This window comes from Apus apus, chromosome 19, assembly GCF_020740795.1.
Source record: "Apus apus isolate bApuApu2 chromosome 19, bApuApu2.pri.cur, whole genome shotgun sequence".
NCBI classification, from domain to species: domain Eukaryota; kingdom Metazoa; phylum Chordata; class Aves; order Apodiformes; family Apodidae; genus Apus; species Apus apus.
In genome coordinates, this window is record NC_067300.1 from 7466179 (window position 1) to 7493493 (window position 27315).

General features: G+C 44.8%; 1 protein-coding gene across 2 annotated transcripts in view; it reads right to left on the reverse strand.

The window, feature by feature from the left end:
- Window positions 1-27315, reverse strand: part of DDX31 (DEAD-box helicase 31) — a 47219-nt gene that overhangs the window by 2827 nt on the left and 17077 nt on the right. The window contains exons 15-19 of one of the 2 annotated variants that reach the window (XM_051636241.1): window positions 26099-26149; window positions 23914-24053; window positions 18666-18747; window positions 11839-11950; window positions 6877-7060 (exon numbers count right to left, since the gene is read on the reverse strand). In XM_051636241.1, coding sequence (XP_051492201.1) covers window positions 6877-7060; window positions 11839-11950; window positions 18666-18747; window positions 23914-24053; window positions 26099-26149 — 569 coding nt within the window. The remainder of the gene's footprint in view (window positions 1-6876; window positions 7061-11838; window positions 11951-18665; window positions 18748-23913; window positions 24054-26098; window positions 26150-27315) is intronic. The other variant, XM_051636242.1, reaches the window with a different exon arrangement.

The window sequence follows — 27315 nt, forward strand, 5'->3', positions numbered from 1 at the left end:
ACTGGATATTGTGGCAAGAAAGCTTCACCTGTAAGGCTGTACCTGTAAAAATGCACTTGCAAAACAGACAGAACCCATGTTCCCATCAGTGGCAAAACACATGGATTGTCATAATCTCTTTCTGTGATCTCATGTCTAGTTATCAGGCTATATTGAGTCCTAATGAGAACACATCATGCTGATAATGGGCAGAGAGATCTCCAGCCCTTTAAATTCCTCCTTCCCAACACAAAGAGTGAGGAACTACAAAGCAGGGCAGCCAAGGGGAACTTGAAGGGGAAAAAAAGGTTCACTAATGACTGACCAGTCTCAATGTGCCACAGTGCCAAGATTTCAGCAGGGCTTAAAGGAGAAATGAATGTTCACATGGATGAGAAAATAGCCACTTTTATTAGCTGGGGGAGAAAGAGACAGGAACAGAGAAGTCATAACTCAGAAAATGAAACAGCCCCAACATGTGAGTTAGGAAGAACCTGTCCCTGAACACAAGCCATTTGACTTCCCTGTGCTACTGTCCAGTGCACTGGGTGTTGTGCTGTCACACATTGGGTGCCAGGTGAAGCACCACTGGACTACTCCTCTTTTACACCAGATATGAGTATCAGGGCTCCCATAAAAGACAGATGAGAACTGGTAAGTAGTCACAGGAGCCACTGGAGATGAGATAGCACCACCTTCTAACTCCAAGTGGGGGACACATCATCCTTTCCTTTGCAAGGCTGGACCCCAGACACAATCGCTGCTTTGGGCTTTATAGTCCAGGTATAGGGCAAAAACCAGATCACCTCAAGGTCCATCTGATCACCTCATTACCAAGGTGAGAGAAAAATGCTTTGCACAGTGAGGAAGGGAAGGCAGAGAGGTTAGTAATTGCTTGGCATGCTCTGAGAAAGCTCTCCTCCTCCTCATGGAGACATGGGAAGGAACAGAAGGCCCAGGTTTACAGCTGCCTGTGCACAACTGTAATTAAGTTGCAACCTCACAAAAGCTGGTACCAAAAGCCTCAGCAGAGAGATAATAAGAAAATACAGAAACTGTCCCCAGGTGGCTTTGCTATATCCTGAAAGGCTGGGAAAGACCAGGTCAGAGACAAATTTTTAGAGACAAAAGCTCTGCCCTCCTCCAGAAAACTGGAATTATTTTATTCACTCTTTAAGTGTGAGAAACTTGTGAATCTTGCTAAACACATCACTGATTGAAGAAAAGGGAGGAGAGAAGCATCTGGAAGAAACAAGAGATAAAAAGTGTCCAGAGAATGAAATCCTTCTTTCCTCTTCTTCACTTTCCTTCTCCCTCCATCTGCAGAGCTTCCCCCAGTCGGCTGCTGCCCTTCCCCATCCCACTCAGGAGTCCCAGGGGAGCTGCTGCTGCCCAACCTCCTTTCTGGTCCCTTGACTCAGCTCTTTGCTTTGCTCAAGAGTATTAGAAAAGATTCAAGGCAAACTTTCTTTCACAGCATGAAAAAACAAACAAACAACAAAAGCCAAGAAGGTGAAGGCAGCACAGGTGACTAGCCTGAAATCCTCTCTGTTGTTTCTAGCTGTCTTCTGCTCTGCCATGTGATACTAATTAACCACAGAAGTCCCACCTAGCTTACATGCAACACACCTTCAAAACACTCAGTTTGTGACTTCCACACACCTTGGGTGATCAATGGCCTTGCGGGCTCTGAAGACCCCATCTGCTGAATTCCAGTCACTAACAAGAAGGAGGTCGAGTAACAGGGACTGTACTACAGCAAAAAACACTCAAGACAAGTCCACTGAACTAAGCTTTAAGAATATTCAACATAGCTGAGATCCTGTGGATGGCTCCAAGGCACAAAAAGAAAGGGAAGAGAAGCACATACAAACAACTCTGCTTCTATAGAACATCCCCTTCATCTCCCCAGCTTTACTGATAAGAGCATAAGAATGATCAAGTTCCACCAGCTGATTTTGTCAGACTGAATTTGTTATAATATGCAAACCATGAGCCTGGATAGGAAGACTCTCAAACATTAGGGTGAGAAAGGTCCAAGTGAAAAGAAAAAGTTGTAAGGAATGATCTAACATCATTCTTCACCTTCACTCCAAAATCCTAACACTTTTCATTGACATGTTTGCTCCTTCAGAGAACTGAATCCCAAGCTGATCCCCAAGCCATGAACTCCTACCTGCCAGAGCAGTGGCACAGATACATGTTGTGGTTTCTTGGGCATTGTTTGATGCCTCAGAAGATGCCTCTGCTATTCTTTCTACCTAAATGGTGAACAAGCTTGTTCTTAGAGATGTCTACTTCAACCTGGTTGCCACTGCTGTCTGTTCCTTTGTCTTGAGCTGTCTGAAATGCTGGTGCAATGCAGTGTAACCAGTGCAGTGACCTTTAACCAACTTGCAGCATCTGGAGCAGCCAAAGGCTCCTGAATTCTTCCAGCTGAGGAAGAGGGAGTGTAAAGTTCTGACACACAGTCCCAGAACTCATGGTGTGTCTTTGGAGGAGACAGGAGTAGCCTGTTCCATTTATCAGAAAACATTTCAACATGGATCTCACAATCAATCTGCCTGACAGCATCTCCAACAGCTCCTTGAAACTGTGCCAGCAACAGAGCTGGGTTACCTCTGGGCCAAGGCTGCTGCAACACCTGCTTTTTCTACTTATAGTGTTGGATGAACCATCTGCAGCCAACTCAACCCTCTTTGGGTCGGTTTTCCTGTTGTTGTTTTTTGCAGAGTGGGGGCAAGAAATTCATCAGCAATCCTACACTGCTCTCGACAAGTCAACAGATGGCCCAGGTACTCTGATACCAGCTGAGGCAAACAGAAGCTTGAGAAGAGCAAGGAAAATTATTACGCAGTCAGACTGAGCATCAGACAATGTTCCAGAACAGTCAGAGCAGAGCAGTCTTCACACCAAGACATGCAAAGAGTAAAGGACACCTCATTCCTGCTGAAGTCAACTGTATTTCAGCTACACAGAAAGACACAAAATCCCACAGCTTCACTTTCACTACCAGCCCTTGGTCTTCACCTTATGAAGAAAGGATGAAAGCACCTCTGGGAGGCTGGGAACCTCCCAGGATTCTTGCTTCTGTCAGGCTTTTTCCCAGCCTAAAGGACAGAATATATTTGAATTAGAGAAAGATTATAATTTTTTGGTGCAAACCAAAGAGCACAGAGGTTTTCCAGCCCTGTTAGCTCAATCAAAGATGGTTCAGATGCTCTGTGCTGAGGCTGTGGTGGAACAGGACAGTATCAAGGGCATCACTGTACCATCAGATGGATTTTCCAATTATAAAACTTTCATTTCATAGCAGGACTTCTTTATAAAATCATGATGTGGTAAGCAGGACTCATCTGTGTCCCTGAATTGCCCTCATGAAGAGTGATGGCCATGTTTCCTTTCCCAGCAGCCATGTCTCTCACTCTCATTTTTGAATCTATCTGCACTCCAGTGCATGAATCCATGTTCTTACCTGAGCTCCAGGCTGGCTTCCTAGAGCAGACTGCCCAAACCAAGCGAAATTCCTAGTGGGCTGAATTCCAAACTTGCATTTTGACTAATTAAGTGATATTAGGAAAGCTGTAAATGGCATGCAAAAACTGGCAGGCAAACTGCTTCTAATGATTAGACAATTGCTGTTCAGGGAGACCCAGCTGCAGTCTGGATTCACAAGCCCTGTCAATAGAAGCATTAGTCTTTCCAAAATTGTCAATGCCAAGACATTCAAAAGTGGAATCAAGGATATGAGGCAGGGGAGGAGGCAAAAGGCTACTAGATTTCACACAAGGGAGACTGCTGCCCCAGCAGAGGAGGACACCCAGGGTTACAGGGTAGATTTCTCAGTAGGAGTCTAATTCTGTCTGACCACTAATGTGGAAGAATGAATTAGCACAATCATCTTGCACCTTAAGGGCATGATGATACCCATATTCAGTGCTGTGTGACAATGATGTAAATCAGCCCCTCAAACAGAAGCATCCTGGACACCTTTTCTGGATCTTGTTTTAGTTAAGGGTTGGCCTTAAACTCTGAAGCTTGAGGGGATTTTCACCTTAATTTTTATACTCCTTCTCTGCACATGTGTGTGACATGCTGTAGCAACTGTGAACAGAGTTGATCCTCATATGCAAATTAATCTTTCTGAGCATTTCTGGCATCAGAGACATCCTGTAGCAACAAGCTCCACAGAATCTACTGAACTTAAAGGTTTATCTCTTTCTTTGGAGGGGCCTGAATTCATAAACAAGGCAAAATAAGCTGCAGCTCCTCATGGCAGTGAAACCCTTTGGGACACACACCAGCCTCCCTGAGTTCAAAAGGAGAAAACAGGCCATCAGTCACCACAGAATCCCATAAAACCCCACTGATCCAAAGTGCAGAAGATTGAGTAGCACAGGGGTGCTCGGTGGAATGGCAATAGGTCTTTGGCATCTGCATTGTGAGAGAGTCAAAAGACATGTCTATCTGTCAGCCTCTTCCTGTGCATGCTGCTTCCCTGCAGTCAACGCAAGACAGTTAATCCCTCAATGGAAGTGGGATCAGCTTCCTTGCATCTACCCTCCAGTAAAAGCACGAGCCCAGCCACTTATTAAGCTGCTGTACTGTAACTTAATATGCAGTATCCGGTTCATGTGCTCAACTCTTACCTAAATACAGCATTTCAACTTCCAAAAAAATCAGAAGCAATTATTTTGCCACCTTCAGGTCGGGTTTGGCAAGAACCACTACAGCTAAGGGGACAGCTGGTTTCCACAGAAAGGTTTAAAAAACACCTGAAAGTTCTACATGTGCATTCAGAATGAGAGAGCTGCTTCCACATCTCAGCACTCAGCCATCACACCCCTGGCTGCTCTGCCTTCCTGTCTCACCTGCCCCAAGCAGGCTTTCTGAGGAGGTGGGAAGCACAAAAGGAGACTTCAAAAGAAAGAGGACAAAGAAAACTTTTCCTTTAAGGAAACATTTAATGACTGCCTTTACCCCACTTTCAACCTGGACTGCCTGTTCTTTATTCTCTGAGCAGGTGCTGAGAGATGAGGCTTTAGTGAGCAGACTGATTAAAAACAAGTATCAGATGTTTGGAGACAACGTGTAATACGACAACCAACACTCACAGTATCACGTGAGAAATATAATTAAAAAGATTGCTCTGTGACCATGCTGTTATAATTTCAACCCTTGCTTTTTACTATTAAAACCCACTTGTCTCCCAAATGGCAGGCTAAATCCTCCTTTCTGCTTTGCCTGTGTGAAATCAAAAGCCATTCTCTAAGTTAACAGCACCCTCTTGAATTTATGCTAGTGGAGACTGAATGTGAGTCTGTACTCACTTTCTCTAAACTATCCTATAAATACTAATAAATCTTCTCCCTTTGTTGTTTTTTTTTTTAAGCACACACAGGGAAGTTGATCAGAAACAAGCTTCACAGACAAGAACAATTGTTACACGTCACAACTTTGGCTCTTTCTGCAGGGCCTTAACTTTCCAGATGCTCCTGGACTTAAAATCTGGAGGTTGATCCGTGACCAACCTGTGCAAAGTCTGCCCACTTTCCCTGAGCTGCAATTATAGCATCCACAGGCAAACGAGCTTTCAAGTCACTCCCAGACCATTTGTTCTAACACCTCCACATCCCCCAACCTCATGTGTCATGTGCATAAACTACCTACTGTATCTTGAGCTTGTCCCTACTATAATAGGACGAAGACTTGGGGAGGAGGAACGCTGTCTAAAAGAGGTGGGTAACAAGGGGAAAAGTAGCTCTGACAGAGCAGCAACATCACAGGAACAGAGAGAAGCATTGTTGCAGGCCAAGTAATCCTGTGACACGCTACTGTCAGTCATAGCTTGATACCCTGCTGGGCCAGCAAGACATCAAAGCCCACCCCATACCATCTTACATGCTCTTTATCAGCTAATCAGGCTATTCTTCCCGAAATAAAGCTCCGTTAAATCCCCTGCTCACAGGGGCATTCCCATCCTGTTGCCCATCTGCTGGTGAGGGTCAGCTGAAGCAGGAGGCAGATCAGTGGCCTGTCCCTGGTGGCTTCTCAAAGCAGGACAATGCAGTCTCCAACTTTTTATTTTAAAATCCCTTCCCCTCGTTGTGGTGGATTTTTTTTTTTGTCCCCAAGATACGTACATGAGCGAGAGGAACAATTATGTGGATTAGGGGTTTAATTGCACAGCTAAGGTTTGCTAATGGAGTTTGCAGCAACAATTACATGGAAAGGGTCATAACTGATACTGACAACAGAAAAAAGATCTTCCTTCTTTGAATTATTGCCATGACTTGACTGGCAAGCCAGAGGTTTGTATTCTGCCATTGTACTGGGGGAGACATGGAGCCCTTAATGTCGTAATCTCTAAAGGGAGGATTATCTGCCCTGTGGAACCAGCTTGAAGTAACTAGGATCAGACATCCTGGGCACCTTCAGCTCCATTTCAAGCAGAGGGGGGGATTCAGAAGCATCAGGGAGCCTCAGATTCCTTACACAGGAAAGGAGTATCTAGGAACAGCCCTTCACACCCCTGAGGGGACAGAGCTGTAACTCTAGGTTTGCACCCAGGCTCTTCCTGGGAATAAACCCACAGGATTTTGCAGAAATGCTTTTGTCTGAACTACTTGAATCTACAGGCAGCAGAGCACTAGTTTGTAGAGGGCCCATTCCTACAAAGAGACCTAATTTTTGAATTGGGCTTTTACTTACAAAACTATAATTGATCCCTTTAATTAATAACTACAAAAATTACAGTGCAGTCCTTTCCTTCAGGTACTAAGCTAATGTCTCCTTAGGGAGAATAATAAGTAGTCCAAGCTGCAGCTGACCATTCTGAGAGGACAGACATGATCTGTCATGTGGCATTCCTTGGCTCATGAACATGAGTTAGCCTACCTTTTTGGTCTTGGTTTGATTTTCTTCTTCTTTGAGCCAGCAGCTGGAAGAGCAGTCAGGTTCTGGGGAGCATCTCTCAGGCCAAAGCTCTTGGCCACATGACCCAGGTGGAGAGACTTGATGTGGAAGATGTGCTTGAGGTTTCTGGGATAGGTGGTATAGGCACAAAGGAAAGACTGGAGTGCTGAGGGGAAAAAACACACACACACACACACAAAGTGAATTCTGTTTGCTACTGCATTTTTTTATATATATACACTTAAAGATTCAGCTGTTCCCAGCTGAAAGGACATTGGTCTTGTCCTTTGGGACACCTTCTGGTCAGCAGCTGGTAGAAAAGGTTGGTATGTTAAAAATCTGTGAAAGTTGTGCAGTACTAATACAAACCTGAAAGGAGAAGGTAGGTGGTGAAGTGTTGGGCACTGAAAGCAAGCTATATTAAGTTGTATTTGCCTCTTGCAAAGATGCCCCTTCTGCCAGAAAGGCAGCACAGCTCACAATAAGAGTCACAACCATCAAATGATAGCAGGTAAGGGGAGTGAGGGAATAGAGATACAGGGATGAAGAGAGGGAAAGAGAAGCATAGCAAGAGTCCTCTGATATTACAGTTCCAGAAGTCCATGCATTTTTCACCAGTTACTCACTAGTCCCTTATAAATATCTGAGAGCCAGATGGATTTCCTGACTCGTCATCACACTGAGAACAGAGCTCACCTTCTCAGAAGGGAAAAAGAATAGAATAGCATGCAAATTTCCCTTCCCATCTTTATACTCCTGTAATGCCCTTCCCTCAGGGCTCATTGCTCTAAAGATGATCATCCACTAATATGAACACTACCACTGCTCTTCCATGTCCCTGGAATGTTAACTACACCTGGGCTGTCCCCCCTGCTACGGGGAATAGAGGGACTTTCAGTAAGGAACTCCACAGCTCAGAAAATGCCTCCTGCAATCCCCTGCTGCTCCTCTGCTTGCTAAACCTCCTGTGTCCCCTCCAGCCCTCACTCCAACCACCACCCACATCTTTCTCTCCCTCTCAACCTCTGACAGCAGCAAGCTCTAAATTCTAAACTCTCCTGCCCTTGCCTGTTGTGCCACTGGACCAGCAAGTTTGCCCATAGCTTACATCTAATCTCTTGGCAGCAGCCAGAGATTGGAGTTTATGAACAGTAATAAAAATGTCATTTTAGCAGATCAGCTCCTGGAAGGACCTGGGGAATCCATCAAAGCTCTGTTTACTGAGTAAAGCGAACTCCTTTTCCCAATCGATGAGAAGAAAAGATTGAGTTTTTTGCACCTTCTTCCCAATTTCACATTGCTGCTCTTTTAGGGGCAGCTGAGCATGAAGAGACCTGTGTTTTCCCAGAGAGAATGCTAAATTCCAAATAACCTGTCTTGGTGTCTCACCTGAAGGCCATCCCTCTGAGGGCTTATAAACCAGCTCAAATGCTCTCAAAAACCCTACTCGGCTGCTTTTTTTCCATAAAGTTATTGTTCAAGCTCACCTGCTCTGAGAAGGTGTAACTCCTCAAAAGGAACAACAGCAACTTGCTCCTGCTCAGAATTTGGTCCCGTTGGAGCTACTAGAGCTGTCTTTCTCACAGCACTAGAAATGGTTGATACTAAAGATCCTGTTATGATGAAGGCTGAGCCCACCTCCCACAGCACTTCAGATAGGAAAGGCTGCTGGTACTAATTCCCCAGGTCAGAGTTAGAGAATCAAAGTGTCAAAGGCCCCCCCTCTTCCCAAAGTCCTGACAGACAATTGCCAGATCCAGTCCTGGGTCAGAGCATGAAAACCAGGGAGAGCTGCAAGACACTCTTATCCCAAAGGTGAACAAACAGCCCTGCTGTACCAGCAGGCTGAAAGCTCAGCTCATGCAACTGTCTCACCTCTGAGGAGCTCAGAGCTGCTAACGTTCATTACAGCACCCAGGAGATTTAAATTAAGACCTTTGTGGGTGAGATTCTTTTTTTAAACCTTTACTAACAGCTCTTCAGACCTTTCAGTGTTGCCAGAGTCATGTTTTTCAGCTTTTATGTGCAATTATAGTAGCCAGATATTAAAAGCTTTTTAATTTTTTTTTTCCCCAAGTTGAAATTCTTTTATGATTTTGTGATCAAAGAGATGGAGCTTTCTGAAAACAACTGGAAAAGACTGGTAACAATAATTCACATAAAGGGGATCTCACCAGAGATAGGAGCAAACTGGCTGAGCTGTTACAGTCTCTGCCACACCAACATGAGAATAAGGCAACACAGACAGGCCTGGAGGGGATTCAGACTTCCACTCATGTACAAGAGTGGACTCAGAATGGTCCTTTGACCCTGTGCAGCCCCACTTTCCTATAGGAAATGTAACTGTGGAAAGGCAAAGGGAAAAAAAAAAAAGGAAGAGAGCTACATGTGATAGAGGTTAGCTAGGTTGGTTTGTTGTGTTTTTAAAAAGGGGACAAAAGGGTAATGAGATTTGAGAGTGAGACAGGTGACATGACCTGCTCACCACGCTCTGTCTGGCAGCAGTTCCCAGCGCGCAGGTGCACGGCTGGATCAGCTGGAGGAGACATCCTGCCAGGATCCAGAGCCTGTGGGAACAGGAAGACTGCACCAAAACCACCACGGATTCAAGCGTGGTGCCACAGCAGTGGGCTCCTGTAACTCTGCTGTCCTCACAGGGGGGTGCTGAGGACTGAAGCAACGATGCAAAATGCTCAACTACTTGTGATAAAATGGGGAAACGTGGCGGAGAAAAGCAGGGTTTGGTTCCTCACCCTTTCTGCAACCCCAGTGGCACGAAGGACCAGAGCCTTCTGAGCTCTACCCGTCCCCATGACTCCAAAACAGAGTACCTGTCACCATGCGACCCTCTGGAGGAAGAGTCTCCTGCTTCCCAGAAGGGGCTGCAGGCTCAGTGAGGTTGGTGCGTTAGGCAGCAGGACGTGGCTGACCCCCACCTCCCACCCACCTCACCACTCATCAGTCAATCAAGTTTGAAGGGCAGCACCTTCACTGAACCATTTGATTTGAGCCTGATAAACACAGGACCAAGAGGCAGAAGGGGTGAGTGGGCAGGGAGCCACTCTCCTTTTGAAAGCAGCCTGCAGTCAAAACACTGCTTATTAACATTGACTGGGTCAGAAAATGGGGGAAAGGAGAAAAAGAGAGAGAAACAAATGCATCTCTGGCACAGTTTCCAACTGACTGTCTGCCATGAAAGCAAAAGCCAGCTGCCATGTTAATTATTCATGATGCCTGGCACAGAGGGGAGGAAGAGGGGGTTTATGGAAGCCACTCAGCAGTGGAAAATTTGCATATGTAGATGGTGGAGAAGGAAAAAAGAGGTGGAGTGCTCCTGTACAAGATAAATGGGATGCACAACAGTTCAGCATTTCCTGATCTATTTTCTGTTCTTCTTTGCTGTGGCTAAAAAAGTTGTTAGTGCTGAGGTCAGCAACAAGTGTGCGTGTTCACAGTGACAGATGCTGTATAGAGAGGGACCACAGAGGTTTTCCAAGTGTGACCAGAGCCATTCAGTTGTTCTCCCTGTCACAGTCACTTCAGGTTAGACGTTCACATGGGATATAGGGAATCCCAGGGGAGCAACAAGAAGTTCATCCATGCAAAATCAAGGATGTGATCGTATTAGTCACATGCTTTGAGACTGGGGACTTAAAAGTGCAGCTATAAAAGTAATTACACCAGTCAAGTAGCACAACACACCTGAAAATGGGTGCAAGGAAGATGCCTGTGTTGCAACCCTTCAACTCTTTCACTGTAGGAGAAAGGTGTTTTGAAACCCTGAGGAAAAACATCAGCACTGCAACCATTGGAGCTGGGGGTGAGAATCAGTACAGTGACATGCAGTGGCAGGGAGCAAAGCCAAGAGTGAAATGGTAGGATTTCAACAACTCACCCATCAATAGGGCCATGCATCATGGAAACAATGCACAACAACTTGGGGAAGCAGGTAGTTACAGTATGAGCTCTAGTTGTTCTGCAGCGTCACCACCCAACAGGTCAGTACAACATTCAGAACAAAACCCAGCACCTTTGACCTCTGAACAATCACATCTCATGATTCCAAACAATTTTAATGCTGAACTTCTATCTTGAGATCTTCAGAGGCTGACTTCCCACAGTGCCTTTACCACAGCTACTCAGTTTTCAGGTGCACCCAGATCAGCCTTACTGGGCAACAGAGCAGGGCCCAGAAGAGGGGTGCCTACATTGCACCACCTTTTTGGCTCCTCTCTGGAGACTGCTTAGTTTTTATTTTCCTACCACATCCCTGGCAAGCTTTTCATGTTTCCTCAAAATCCACCTTCCTCTGGGTTTTCCAAACTGAGAAGCAGAAGCGGAGAGTTTCTTGGTAATGCCTGCCATGCATCCTGCTTGGCAAAGATGGGAGATCAAATCCCAGATTTGCACCCAGCTACAATTCTTATTAAATCCATCCCAGTTTTATTCTTCCTGACTTTTTTGAGTAGTTGCCCTCTCTCTTATTTTTCCCCTATCCCACACAACAACCTCCAGTCTAAGATCCTTACCTGGTAAGAGTTGCTCCCAAGGCATCCTCTGTTACAGGCTTCAAATTCATCCCTGCTGTAAACTCAAAGCATCCAATGCATACTGGCCCAGGATGTGGTGAAGCAGGTCACCCATGACCTCTCCAGCATCACACACACCATCTATTCCCACATGTGACTGGGTCAGAACCCTCAGATGTGGATCCTATCGAAAGCCAAGATCAAACCTCATTTGCAGGTAATATGGGAATACAAAGAAATTAACATGAAATATCAGCACAAAGCCTTCTGGGCCCCATCTCAAGCCCCCACAGAGCACAATGGCCCCAAAATGTTTCTTCCAGGCTTTTTCCCTGAAGCTGTCTCCCCCCCAGAAGAGAACCTTGGCAGCTTCTATGATTCCTTCTGAAGGAAAACTGAAAAGAAATGCACTGACCTTTCTTTGCCCACCGGACAGTTGCTTCACTGGAGTGAACATAATTTTCAAATCTTGTCTGCAAAACCGTGGCCCGTTCCCGGACGTCCTGAGGGTCCGTGCCACAGGATTTCTACAAGGGTGATGGGAGGATTAGAAGAAAGAGAGACTTTGAGTCAGGAATAATGAAGCAGTTTACAATAGATTTAATAACAGTAAAATCACACAGTAACCACCCAGGGGCCAACAAAGGTAATCCTCTCAATATTACTAGAGGAAAAAAAAAAAAAGGATACAGATAAAGATGTTAAAGCAGCAAGTGCTGTGTGGTGAGGAGAGCAAATCAGGTTTAATTTTGTGTTTTCTAACATCTGTCATGTATCTTTTTTCCTCCCTTCTTATTTTTTTTTTCCAGGTTCAATGGGCCAGATACCACTGCTTGTTTCCATTGGAATGATCTGGAATAACTCACCCCAGATGCTACGCTAACAGTTTTAGGCTGAGGTTGCAAGTTCCTCTGTGCAGTTCCCTAAAACACCTGGCACTTGCGGGGCAGGAGACCTACATTTACCCCCAAGCTCCAGAGAACAGATCAAATTCAGTACCTGTGAACAAAGCCAACTAAATGAGCTTCTCACTATTGCTTACATGACAGTTTCTCACTGTCAACAAGTCGTATTTAATGGTAACTGCCATCAGAGGGTTCCTCTAGAATAAAGACAAGCCCCTTGCATGACAGGCATGACAGAAGAAGTTTCCTTAGACCAAAAGGGCAATTTTGCAGGTGCTCAAGCTTTCCCAGGATCAGACTGTAGGATGCAGTTCAGGAAACAGAAAGCAAACATTCCTGGGAGCAAGCTGTTACTGGGAGGAGAAAAGAAGCTGTTCCTCTTTCAAGTACCCAGGCAGAGAATGGAAATGTGGACAAGGAAACGAGTGAATTTTTGATGGAAATTTGACAGCAAAGTGCAAAGCCAAGCATCTGTGGATGTGAACCTCTCCCAAGAAAGGGCCACAGCTCTCAAGAGCAACTCAGACAGGAATCAGCATCCAACTCTAAGAGTGCCAGATCCAAGGCAGTAACTTGATACTGGTCAACTGACTGAAAGCAAACATCCAGCTCCCAGCAGTCTGCACTAGGCCTGTGCCAAGGCAACAATCCTGTTGTTCCTCCCTGTAGATCTGCATGCCAGTGCTGTGCAGCCCTCTTCCCTCGCAGCTGGAGCATCATCTCTGCACTGCTGCCAGGCCAGGGGACCACACCACACTGACACCACCAACCTGGGGACTGGGGGAGCCAGGCAGCGCTGCTGACAACCAACACAACATGTTTTGCTGACCCACATCTGCCACTCTACAGCCAAACAGCAAATCTGCCCAGGGACAGCCCCCAATGGGGTCTGAATCCCCTGCAGGGTGCCCTCTTTGGGACTCAGGATCCCACAGCTTCCAGCCACCACTTCAACAAAGCAGGTATGGGGACAAGAGTTCACTCACCACTTGGACTGATCTGCTTTACCAGCAAAAACAACAGTGGGTATTTTAAGGCTACAGGAAGAGTCTCCCAGATTTCTGGCCTCTGCTCTCCATCTCCCAAACCACTCCAGAAGCCTCCCAACACACCCTGTCTCCCAGACACCTTCGAGTTTGACTGAACAGGCACCTATTAATCAGGCGAGACAGTCGCCAGCTGAAGGGCCTCTGTGAAGGTTTAATAAACTACAAGTGGAGCTGCCTTCCTGAAGTGGACACTCCTCCTTGTGACTAACAAGTTTCCATTGACGTGAAACATAAAACTTTCTCTCCCCCCTCCTGCTCCTCCAAGCCCCCATCACTTTTCTTTTGTTAAGCCTCCTGGCAGCACAAAGTGTCACCTTCCCAGCGTTTTTTAATATGAATGTGAAATTAGTGAGGTTTGCCCTTTCCCCTGGCGGACAGAATCCTCTGTTATTAAAAAGTAAAGCACTTTAATAATGAAAACTTTTTCTCTTTTTCCTGTGTTTTAACTGTTTAAAATTAATGAGAAGGGCATAACGGTTGTCAAAGCGATATTGAAAGCCGGGTAGCCAGGACCGAATAAGCACGAAAATCCCTCCAGAGTGTTAAATAAACAGTGTTTCAGCCCCCTCTGAATCCCTCTGTTGGTTATTGTATACACTCTGTAACAGCACTCAGAATAGATCTGAGCACCAGGGAGGCAGAAAGGTTTCAGAATTCCAATAAAGGCCTCAAATTAAAGACAGCCTGGTGCGAATTCCAGGAGAAAATTAAAGAGACCTCAAGCTTAAGTGACAGGTGACTTGCTTCTGTGTCACAACTGTCAGGGGATTTAGTGATAATATGGCAATATATTACAAAGGACTTTTCTTATTCCCCCCTTTAGGTTTCAAAATGAGGCATCTCTTCTTCCTGGTGCTGAGAGGGGGGAAAAAAAAAAAAAAGTAAGACAAAAATGAGGGATAAAAAACTAGGTGCATAATTTCCAAAGTGTGAGGTCAGTCCAAGAGAAATAAATGAAAAAAAGGAAATGGCAGGAAACAGAATGTACTCAGAAACCAGCTTCTCCCCTCCTCCCATCTCCACCTTGTCTTTTATCCCCCTCAGCCCCTTGAGACAGATCTCATTTTAAAATTGCCCCCTAATGGGCATGAAAAAAAATAATCTGTGTTTGATTCCTGCCTTGTAGGGAGGTTCACCTGAAAAACATGTATACAATAATAATAATAATAAAAAAATCTAAATTTAAAACTGACTCAGAGCCAAACTGTGAAAATGAAACCTGCACACCATGTGTGTGTCTGGACAGATCAAATAAAACAGGGCTACTGGAAGTGCACTGGGAGCCATCCCGTGTGCTCTGCTCACACGAGGAAGCTTTAATCCTGTTCCTATTCTGGTTCAGATGAACAGGACAATTAATTTGAGACTTTACACATTTTTCCAAGACCCAAAAGACAAAAGCCTACCCCAGAGGTTTGCTTGATCTACTCTCCCTCTAGATGAATTTGTTATATCTGTTAAGTAAGAAGCATTATTGCCATTATGGAGAAATAGTGGGACAGGAGAACTTCCCTACCTTGTGTTTGCTTAGAGTAAGTGCCTATCCTGGCAGATCCCTAAGCACAAGCATAATGCCTGTGATCAATAACAACATCTAGAAGCTAAAAGAAGAAACAGGCCTGGTTACAATGTTATTTAACCTGTTCAAGACATCAGGGGGACTCCCCCAACCACACTGGGAAGAGGCATTCAGAAGAAATGCTAAGCCACTGTCCATCATATCTGAGAGGTCTTAGCAGTCTGGTGAGGTTCCTGCTGATTGGAAAAAAGGGAACATAGCCCCTGTTTTTAAAAAGGGGAAAAAAGGAAGACCCAGGGAACTCCAGGCTGGTCAGTCTCACCTCTGTGCCTGGCAAGGTCATGGAGCAGATCCTCCTGGGAAGTCTGCTAATGCACATGGAAAATAAAGAGGTGATTGGTGACAGCCAACATGGGGCCCGCAGCACAAGAAAGATCTAGACCTGTTGGAGAGGGTCCAGAGAAGGGCCACCGAGATGATCAAAGGCTTGGAGCAGCTCTGCTATGAAGACAGGCTGAGAGAGTTGGGGTGCTCATCTCGGAAGAGACCTTAGAGCACCTTCCAGTACTTGAAAGGGGCTACAGGAAAGCTGGGGAGGGGCTTTTCATCAGAGAAGATAGTGATAGGACAAGGGGTAATGGTTTTAAACTGAGAGAGGGGAGGTTTAACTTAGATATGAGGAAGAAATTCTTCACTCTAAGGGTGGTGAGGAACTGGGATGGGTTGCCCAGGGAGGCTGCTGATGCCCCATCCCTGGAGGTTTTTAAGGCCAAGCTGGATGAGGTTTTGTGCAACCTGATCTAGTGGCTGGGTTCCCTGCTCATGGCAGGGGGTTGGAACTTGATGATCTTTAAGGTCCCTTCCAACCTTAATGATTCTATGATTCCATGATTTTAAGAAAGAAACTTTTGATTATGAAGACTGCAGCTTTTAAGCTTGTGAGACTGGACTAAGTCCTGAAAGCCACTGATTTCATTAAGAGAATAAGTTAATGGGAGAGGGGATTGAAACACACTAAAACTAGATGGAGGTAGGAAAGTTCGTTCTAAAAAAAACAAAACAAAAAGGAAAGAAGCATCAAAAACCAGGGCTGTAACATCTCCTGATTCCATTATACTTCAAAACAAAATGAAGGATTTTGTTTTAATAACAACTTCTTACTAACCTCCACACACCTTCTCAAGAACTCACCAAGTCCCTCCTGCCCCCTCCATAAAAGTTGAAAGATCAAATTTATTCTCTTTGTAGGCAGGTGAACATTCACACACCCAGACATAGCCACATATATATTTTATACACCTAAATATAAAATATACATTTTACAGGCACTTCAGCTTGCTCCCTGGTTGCAGAGAGAAGCCCAAAAAATACATGTTCCAACGTGGTACTTATAATGGACTTGAGCTGAGGCAACGGGAGCCGAAGAGCATGATAATGAGGTTCCTGTGTGCACAACCATAATATATACATGACTCAGTGCATGGAGAGCTGATAAGCACAAAGCTAACACTCTCCAATGGCAACATCACAAACAGATCAGGTTCAGCTCATGACAAGTCCTCCCTCACTCTCTGTCCTGTGCCATGTCCCGTTGCGTTCCCAGCTTATTGTACCATCTTGAGGGCAAACTTGGGAGAATTTAATAGAGATTCACCCTCCAGAAAACTTGGAAACGTGGCCCTGCAGCTTCTGAGAACACACTGCAGGCAACCTGCAGAGCCTCTGATGGCAATAAAATACAAAGCTAACAAACAGAACAAATCCTTGATTGTACTCAATGTATTTTTCAAGTAATTCCTGAAGAAGCCTATTTGATACTGACAGAAGTACTGCTATTTCATCCCTGTTAAAATGATTTTGAATTTTTTCCATAAAAAGAAACTCTGTTTCTCAGTCCCAGTCCTTTCAGGTTCTGAGCCACACAAAAATAGGTTATTCTCTATCTGCAAAGTTCCTGCAGCAGATTCAGATCATCCCACAGCCAGAGCAGATGTATCTCAGCTCCACTGAATTCAACAGCAAAATCCCATTCACTTGACAGTACAGGGAAGAGAGGAATTCAATCCCAAATTGAGTGCAAGTGAAAGGAACCAGCTCCTCTGTACCTGTACTCATGTGCAGCACCTGGCATGGTAGGGCCTGCCCAGGCAGCACTGCTGAGCAGAAACCAGAGTACCAGCTGCTTTCAAATAAGGTTTGGGGTTTTGGTTGGTTTTTTTTTTTCAGGGAGAAAGACAAAAAGAAGAGTATTTAGAATATTCTGTGCTTAAATGTCTATTTTACAATTTGAAAGCTTGGTAGAAACACCAGTTTGATCAGTGCTGGTAGCAAACAGCTTTGTTAGCTGCTCAGTGCTTTTCCAAAGGCAAGGATACAAGGGCACTGGGATATTTAGGTGAGAATTTTCAAAATGGATCAACGATTCTGAACCTCTGCAAATACCAAGCTCAACAACATTCAGCAGGCATTTTTTCCTGCTTCTTTTCAAAAGCCAAATAACAAATTCCTAGGAAAAAAAAAAAATCTCTTTCCCCTCCCACCACCACTTTCCATGAAATAACACTTGTCCTCAAGCCCAGAACAGATAATATTCTGTCCCACATCAGCAACAAATTTAAAGAGCAATTTCTGCATGAAGGTAATGGCTGAAAAACTCTTTCAAGGCACCCAAAGTTACCTGCCTATAAGCACACTTTGGAGAAAAAGGAAGTATTTACACACAGAAGGGCTATCTAAAATAATTTCTGTATTAACAAAGGACAACAAAACCTCTACATATTTGTTGAACAAGTTAAGAGGTCACCCTCTAGGTGTGTTGCAGGCATTTGAAAGAAAGGCATTACAGGCTGATTTCAGTGAAAAACTGCAGTGGTGGAGAAGAGCTTTAAATAGAGCTGTATCTCAGATCTGGCTTTCTGTGAAATATAGGGCAGGTAGGAAAACTGAACACATCTCAAAAGCATGTTTACCCAGAACACCACAGCTCAAAGCAGTCAAGTTACAGGAAGCAAGAAGGCTCATACATGGTTTAACAAAAAGAACGAGCAGGCAAAACAGCAACAAGAGACAAAATAGAAAAAAAAAAAAGCATGCTGCATCATGCTTGATGCATTCTTGAGCTGGGTTCAAAATGAGGGTTCTTGGAGGATATAATTTGCCAGAACGCAGAAGCGCCCGAGACATCAGTTGCAAATGACTGAATTTTGTGAATTAGCTCCTTGAAGGCAGACCCAAGGCTTGCCAAAGTCAATGAAAAGATGCCTGTCAACCCAGTGAGCTTTGTTTTAGGCTCCAAGAAAATACAGATAATAAAAAATCCCTACATAACACATCACCAAATAAATTTCCCTCATTTCTTCAGAGAAGTTTTGCGTCATCTGTGACCTCCAATAGTGTTTTACTGCAGAAAAGCCAAGTAGTTTTATTGTTTTTTTTTTCTTTACAGTGTATTAATCTGGATACTTGATACTACATATCTTGGAGTCTGTGAGAACAGAAATACTGTGGGGAAAAATCCCAGAGCTTTTGCAGCCAGAAACCTTTACTGTCTGTTACAAAAATACTTGCTGCAGAGTTAGAAGCAACTGCTTTTTTGGGGTAACAGTTTAAAGACTGGACAATACAAGGCAGTTCTAGAATTATTTGCAATGCCTGACATCATGGATATACCAACCTTCATCTTATAAAGACAGAAGCTGGGGAGGAATACTTACGGTATTTAGCTGGTATGTGAAAATGTGTGCAATTCCAAATCAGCAGAGGAACTCACCTTGCTGCCTGGTCTGTGCACCTTGAAGCGATCATCTTTCATCAGGCTGGATAACACCTTCTCCAGCTTTAGCTCTGAAACACTGAAGCAACAAAACCAAAAAATTACCATTTCTCCTACTGCTCAAATACAGAGTGTAACAAGCCACGGGCTTGACAGCAAAGAGCTTGAGATTTACACAATCAACTTCAGAATACACCCCTGCAATACATGAGGCCTTACCCCAGACAGTCCCTCAGCAACCCTAAAAGTGTAAATACTGTAAAATCTTGACCCCAACTGAACTGGTGCTTTCACTGGAACAGAGACACCATTTCACCCAAAGCCTTGTCACACTTACAACTAACTCACTAACACACACTCCAATTCTAACAGCATCAAAATAACTCAGGGTAGACTTTCACTTCCTTGACAGACTTTAACTTCCAGATACTCTGGAACCAGAGACACTGCCCAACCCTCATTCAAAGGAACAAATGCTTTGATGTTTGCATACATTTTTCTCCACCCATGGTAGTGACCATGCTCTCAAAACTACAGAGCTGAAACCAAAGCTGTGTAAAGACACAGCTCCTTCCTCTCCTAGGGACTCAAGCTCAGAGGGTTATGATAGGATTCCAAGGAACTTTTCCTATCGAGCCAACTCTCCTGCAGCTTCCTTTTCTCTGGTTACACCACTGCTCTTTCCCACAAGATCTTACATCATTCCAGCTTCTTGGTACGTGGCTTTGGTCAAAGCTCAGAGACACACTGATGGATACAGTCCCTCTCCATTTCTAGCCTCAAAAGCCACCTCTGACATCAAATACACGGTTTGATCTCCTTCCCCATTCTCAGAACTCACCTTCCCTCTCCTATGAAGCATAAAGCCAAAGTCCAGCCCATTAGGGACCCCACAGCATTTTTTTTAAAATACAGGAGACTCTGTCAGCTGTCCTAGCCAGGCTTCACACTGGGCATTTATTTTCATTCTGTCGCCTCACATTCCTCCTGAAGATTCAACCAGATGATTCATTCTCCAGCCCTGCTTGTGAGACACTGCTGGGTGCTGTTAGGGCCCAGAAATGCTTACAAACCTGCTTCATTTTAAAGCGAGTGGTCCTACTTAGAGGTGCATTTACAGGAGACCAGGAATTCTTCATCCTCTTTAACACTGTCTTGTGGGGCACGGGCACACCAGGTGACACAAGACAGGAACAGCTGTGCAGCTCCAGGCCATTAATATTACTGCTGCAGCCAAACTGGGTCCCACTTCCAAGGGAATTACTCAGATGATAAAAAGCTGAAGTCTGTGGCCCCAAATTTTCAGAAATGGGCAAAGGGCATCTCTAGAAGAGAGATCAGTTTCCTTCTTATACTAGAATAAATCATAAATGCTGCATGGAAGCAAGGAGGTCATTTCGGGTTACATCAGTCTAAGGAAGAGAGAAATCCTGGGGGCCCAACCGTTCCCAGGCTCCTGACTCTCAGATGGGCAGAGAGATGTACGTGGTTTCTAAAAGGAAGCACTGCTGATTTTCTTTAATTTGTAAAGTACAGAAAGAACTGATAACAACAAGGATATCCCCTTTCTCTTCACTCAAAGATCTCTAAACACCTGGCTAGGAGGAACTGATGAATCTTTGCCATAAGCTGCATAACAGGATACCATGATCCTGGCTTCTTCCCTGGTCCTTCCCAGGTAAAGTGTTGAATACTTGTACTTTTGCCATCAGCTTTTTCAGCTCATGGTTGCAATATAAGGAATGGCAAAGAGATGGTCCAGCGAGACAGTGATCTGACCTGGAAGGTACAGGCCAGTGGGGCCAGAAGATACCATCAATGGGAGACAAGCCCCTCTGCTGTGCAGCTGGGACTCCCAAAGTGGCAGATTCCTCCACAGAGGATGCAAAGAAAGGTGAGGGGAGCGACAGGGGAGAAAGGGAAACGGAGCATAAAAAGACAACTGAGGGTTTCTCAGTTTGGTTCTGAAAACTACGACAGTAAATTAAAACATAAACGGCAATCACTTAAGCAAGAGAAAAGCATCCCTGCCTGTGTGTGTGTGTCCCCCCCCAAAAAAAGAAGGTTGCTTTGACACTGCTATGAATGAAAACGTCAAACCTTTGACATGGATTTGTCTGAGATGTCACCCCCTCTTCCCAGCCTCCTGGCACGCTGCCAGAACAGATCCGTGAGCCTGGTTCACAGCAGGGAGCAGAGAGTGAGGGGAGCAGGGGAAGGGGGGAGCACCAGGGTGGAGAAGGGAGAGAAATGACTCGTGCCTTCACGGTGATGCCTTTCCCTTTATAAATTAGTTAGGCCGTCGTTAGGAGATAAAGAAATTACCCGATAGCTGTCGAGGCGGGCGCTGCCAGGTTGCAGCTGAGGGAAAGAAAAGAGATGTAAAGGGGGGGCGCGGAGAGAAGTAAACCTCACTGACTTGCCTCCTGCCTTTGAAGGGAAATCTGTTGGTTACACTTAGAACTGAGACAACATTTTGGAGTCTAAACGGTAAAAAAAAAAAAAAGAAAGAAAGAAAGAGGAAATGTACAGCAAACATGAGTGTGCATGTGGATGCACACAGACATTTCAGGTTGGGTAGAGGAACCACAACTTCAAGCCCACACAAAGACCAAACAAAAAGTTGCAGAGAGGCACGAAACCTCCTCCAGCCCCATCGGGATTTCTGATCTCAGCAGAGCCAAAGTGAGATCGTTTTGGCAAAGGCTGATGCTGCTTCACCCCCGGGGAAGCCAAGCAGAGGCTTCAGGTACCAGTGAAAATTAATTGCGAGCGATTTCCAATTTCCAAGGCAGTCATCCCTAATTCCAAAGTGAATTTTCATCCAGGAACAAAGCCACGTCTGCTCTCATTACTTCCGACTCTCAACATTTCTGGACTTACTCCCATGCATGCTGGGGTGGGTGGAGGGGCTTCAGGAAAACTCGGGGTTAGATCCTCATCTACTGTAAATCACCACGGCACTGCTCATTTACACCAGCTGAAGGCTGCTGGGACCCGTCTCATGCTTTGTCTCCTTAGAAATACATATTTTATGAAGTATTTACATTTCAATAAACCCAGCGGGAATCCCATTTAAAAATAAAAAGAAAAAAACAAAACCAAATTAAAAAAATTCACAAGGCGCCCTCATCCCCGGCAAAAAAAACCCACAACAAACAACAAACACCAAGAGGTTTAAAAATTAAGCAAAGAATTAAAAAAACGCTAACTCCAGTAACTTGTGCAGTCCAAGTCAAAAGCTACAAAGACTTAGGATAAAGAAACAGCAAATGATCAGTGCTGAGGAGGCTCAGTGACAGTCCAACACATGCTGTCTTTCGCCCTCACACTGAATTAAATTGTCAGGATTATCACCATAATGCTCTGTTTATGAAGGGTAACGGCAATTTGTGCTGATGGCACTTGCTGCCTTTAGCTTCAAGCTGCCTTCCTGCATCTCCTCTGTAATTCATCAGCTCTCTTTTCTATCCCGTTGCCCCTTCTCACATCATGTGCTACGATGTAGGAAGAGCAGAGGACACCTGACTGCAGACAGGCCGAACCGCCCGCCCGGGCCAATTAGACACTCATTTTCTTCTGTCTGAAGATGGGGGTCAAGGAAGGCAAATTACACTCCTTTTTTTTTTTTTTTTTTAGCAAGTCCCTTATCTGTGGGGGCAGCACATTTCATGAAGAACATAAAACAAACAAAGAGGAAAAGACACTCCCCAGAGTTGTGTGGCTATACTGATTTGAGAAGTGGAGGAACAAAAAAATAAAGAACCACATAAACCTCATCATTCACACTTCTACAGATTCCCAAAGAACAGTGGCTGGCTCAACAACAGGTCTCCTTAGCATTACCTTAGCATAATTACCAGCATGAGTGACACTGCTCCTTCAACTTGTTAAAGAACAATATTGGATGTAAGCATTAACATTTGCAATAAAATAGAGAGGGAAATTTCCCTCTCCTTCATCCAACACTTCCAAAATATTATAAAAATCGAAAAACAGAACTTTCCACTTGGAGTTAAAAATTCACAATTATGTGGGATTTCACCTTTAAATGTCAGTGCTGTTTGTTACATGAAAAAAAACCCTGTCAGCTTAGTCCTCCATGTCTTGCTGGTGTCTGCTTAATAGATAGTTACCTGGGATGATGGATGGCTCTTTGTTAGGCCACTAAATGGCTCACAGCCTAGAATAAGCCTGAATTTACTGCCAACATTTGTTTGTTTCGAGGATGCAAAACCAAAGTCGGCTCCAAATAGCTCCACCCGACACAAACACAAGAAATAAAAGCAAACTAATTTGTGCAGGAGTTTACAGGGCTCCATCAACACCAGTACAACAGGGAAGGGACTCTGCTCAGCTGCTGTTCTGAAACGCTGAGAGGCAGCAGTGCAGGGAGCAAGGGGAGTCACAGACATCCAGCTGACTGCTGAGGAGGCTTGAGACCCGAGAGAGCTCCTGACTAGCAATGCTGAGCAGCAAGTTGGGTTATTGTTTTTTCTACAGAAGGACCACTGTGCAAGCAGGGCTGGGCTACAATCTCATCATGTGTTGGCCATCGTGTAGCTCACTGCACGTTGGGCTGGTCCTTCCCCAGCCTGGCTTCTTCTCCCTCCCATCTACTCCCACGCCCTAGCTAGAGCTGCTGTAAGAGAAGCTTTCTCAGCTAGCTTGGAAGCCCACCCTACTTTTGATCTGCAGATTCTAACCCCCCTTTACTGCCTTCCAGGACCATACTGGGCACTCAACACTTGCAAAAGCTTCTCCTATTCCTGTCACAAGCCACTTACACAACACATCTTGGCCAATTACCTGCCAGCTATGACCCACAGCTCCCAAGCTATTTCTCGGCCGGATCTCTCCTGAAGAGAAAGCACACTCTCTGACAATATGGTGCTAGGCAGGCAGATGGCCAGTTAGCATCTGACAGGCTCATTTGACTTGCAAGCTCCACACAGCCACCATTTGAACCCAGGGCCAGAGACAGAACAACAGAGTGCAAAGGATCTCCAAGTATGGTCTCCTCTCTGCCCCTCACCACACACACCCGCTCACGCACAACCTGTCAGGCTGATGATTTTCACACACATTTCTTTCCTCCTTTTGCTAGTCTGGGGCCGGGTCCTGGATCGCGAGAATTAATACATTCTTATTAAAACCTGCACGAGACGCAGTCCCGCTGAAAGTGCCACGGAAGGTTAATTAGCAAGGATGAGCTGAAACTTTTTGCTCACGTTTTCTGACTCACTTAATCTTGTGAGAAGCCAGCAAGCTGACATATCCTGCCTCGGAAGGCGCCAGGACAAGCAGGCTGCTCCCGTGACAGCCGATGCGAGCCGTCCTCCCGATCCGGTGGATGTATTCCGCAGGTGAAGCCGGAGCGTTACACTTCAAAAAGGGAACAGCAGAAGGGAAAAGGAAGAATTAAGAGAACTCAGATCGTTAATTATAAACGAGACGCTCAGCCCGCTCATCTGAAACAAAAAGGGAGCTCAGCAAAAGCCAAGTGCTGCACCTCGCCTAGAACTGGCCTGTTTATGAAGAGCCCATCCCTGTAACGATCACTCGGCCTCCTCAGCCACAGCAGCTTGTGACATGTGAATGTGACATGTTGGGCAACTTTCAGATAATAGGACAGTTTCCCCATCTCAGTGTCTCTCTTTGCCTTGTACATTTTATTTCTATACAGGCACAACAGGAACCTGTTTGCTTCCCTTAAAAAAAAGAATCATCTCACAAAGACCTCAAACCAAACAACCCCCAGGACTGCTCACACAGGACATTGCCTGCTTTGATTTTGGGAGAAAAGCCACAAAAGAGAACGGATTCGGATTGGGAGTGGGGCTAAATTGCTTTGTTTTCAGCAAGTCATAGCTCGTTACTGGTCAGAAGCAACCCAAGAGAGATGAGGGAGTAAGTTCTTTTGTAGGCGTCTGATGGAAGTAGCTATTTTCTTCACATCTCTAACTATCAGGAACCATGAAAATGTTGCTAAAAGCCCCCCCCTAATAGAGTGATACCTCTCATTTGCTTCAATTGGAATCAAAACTGCCCAGCCATTTGCAGGATCTGATAAAGGGTGACATACTTCCCTCCCTCTAGCCTCCCCTTATTCTTGCCCCCCTCCTCTCTTTCCTGGAAAAATGAACATGCACAGAGATCCTGCTCAGAAATGAGCCCTCAGCAGTTTAACTGGAAAAAACCCAACAACCAAAGCCCACTCTAGTGTTTATACCTGTGCCCTCTGGCAAAGTTTCTACTGGCTAGAGGTGTGAGTAAGATGCTGTGAGCAATCTAATTGCTCCCTGCAGGTCCTTGCTCTTGGACACAGCTCTCAGGACAGCTGAGATTTCGCCTTCTGGACACACAGAAGTCTCCCAGGGCTTGAGGTAATTTGCACTGCGTTCTAACACTGGCAACTATATCTTTGGTTAAATTATATTAATATACAGATCTGGGAATTAAAGACTTCACTTCCCCAGCCTTCCCCGACTAGGTAGCTGCTACAAAATACTTCTTTTTAAAAAACCACAACATTCAAATCAAATTTGTTACCTGAAGAGATGAGGTAGAAATTAAAAAGCTTTGTTGAGCTCTGTGCTCTGTTTTTTTAGGTGTCACTTGACAGACAAGAATCTCTGGATCAGTTTTTCCTCACTTCAACTAACCTTTTTTTAATTATAAATCTTTTCTAAAAATGAAGTCTGCTTCATGCTCTCAGGTTCCTCTTTGAAATGACAGGCTGCTATTTTTAAGGTTCAATCCATCTCTCAGATTTTGTTTTTTTGGTGGGTTTGGGTTTTTTTGTTTGTTTTTCCCCACGACAATATTTCAGTCAAGAGCAATGCAGCAGTGTGGGGGTTTTTTTGTTTGGGTTTTTCTTCCAGGGAAAACCTGAACTATGCAGCTCTACTGCAAGCTGAATGCTTGCAGCTACCCAGCCCCAACGCAGCACACCTTGAAACATCCAGGTCACTGCACAGACACTACTGGTCTACTCAATGTTTAACATTAGGATTGCACTTAAACTCCTCATGGAGCTGTCTCCCCAGCAAGCTCAGAAAACCAGAAAGACAGAACTGCAAGAGGTGGCCAGCACTTCACAAGATTTGGCTTCCTGAGGGGGAAAACAGAGGGCGTTTCCTCCCAGCCAGTGGAATATTATTACACAGCCAATAACACTGGAGTTATTGAAGAGGAAAACAGCCTGTCAGAACCAGAGCTATGACAGCAATGCTGTGTCCTAGCAAAGCCCTGAGTCCCAGTCCTGCAGCGAGGAACACGAGGGTCTCCCACACCTGTAGGCATCAGCACAAAGACCACCAGCAAACTGCAGAAAGAGGGTCTGGAGTGGAAAGAGATTTCATCTGAGCAAGGCTGCACTTACTGCATCTGCACACACACACACACACACACACACAGAGCAAACCTACCTGTACGATCCATGTAACCTGCGGCAGGTCTAGTCCACGTGCTGCAACATCCTTTAAAATTCATAAGGAAAACAGTTTAGTAAAAATGCTTTGAAGATATCAGCATAGTAAAAACTCTCCTGGGATGGCAATTATGCCAGGAAACAACTGGCTATGCAAGTACGAATTCTGTGTGCCTAGTCTGGGGAGAGACAGACTGAAGGTCAGAAATAATGTTGAGCAGTTAAAATGCAAAGAATATTAACAGAATAACAGAACAAAAAAATATCCATGACTATGGCCAAAAGCCTGGAGGATATAAAAACACTTATTTCAGCAGAGTGGTGTTGAATCACAGCAGTCTGCTGCAGTCCCTTTACATTGTATCTGAGGGAATCAACCGTCTTAATGGCAGTGATGCCTTCAGCTCTTCAGTTTGTTTCACTGATGAACACAGATCTGCTCCTAAGGCACCTACTACCCAGTGAGAGAGCAGAATTACATCTCTGGAAGGCAGCACTATTTCTGAGCACAGCTTTCTCCACAGCAAGCCTAAGGACTACAACCAGGCTGCTTAGAACAAAAAGGAAAATGCCCATAAAGGAAATGGTCCAAGATCCTAGGCCTTGGGTGGAAAGCCCAAAGATGCACTGCTCTCCACCTACAAATAATAAGTTGCTTCCTAGGTGATGGTCTGAAGTTGAAGAGCAGGTGATTTGCAGGTCACCTGGCCCCACGATGAAAGGCCAACCAAAAATTAACAGAATCTGCAGGAAGCTGGAGTACAGCTTGAGAGGGGACTTACATATCCCTTAGATTTTCATCATGCTGGCTTTGATTTGAAAAAACAAAATTCAGCCCTGAAAAAAAAGTCTGAAGGTGCTGTCAGGAGTGTTGTTTGATGTGCCAGCTGGCAAGAAAACCCATCAACTTAGAGAAGGACTTGAGTGAGACCCTCTAGTTATCCACAGCCAGTATAGCTCAAAAACTATACCCTTGCAATGAGAAAAGAGTTTAAATACTGTTCAAAATGGAGAAATTGTGTAAATATGTTTCAATCTCCCTTCTTGATTTTCTGTTCATTAGTAATGTCCTCACATACTCCTTGGATTTTACATTCACCACATGCAATAGCAGAGCAGGTGTGCAGATTTAAGTCTGTTAGGAAATGTTTTGGAACACATGTATCTTTTAGCTAGTTGCAAAATAGAATATATTAAGAACGTAAGCAGGAGCTT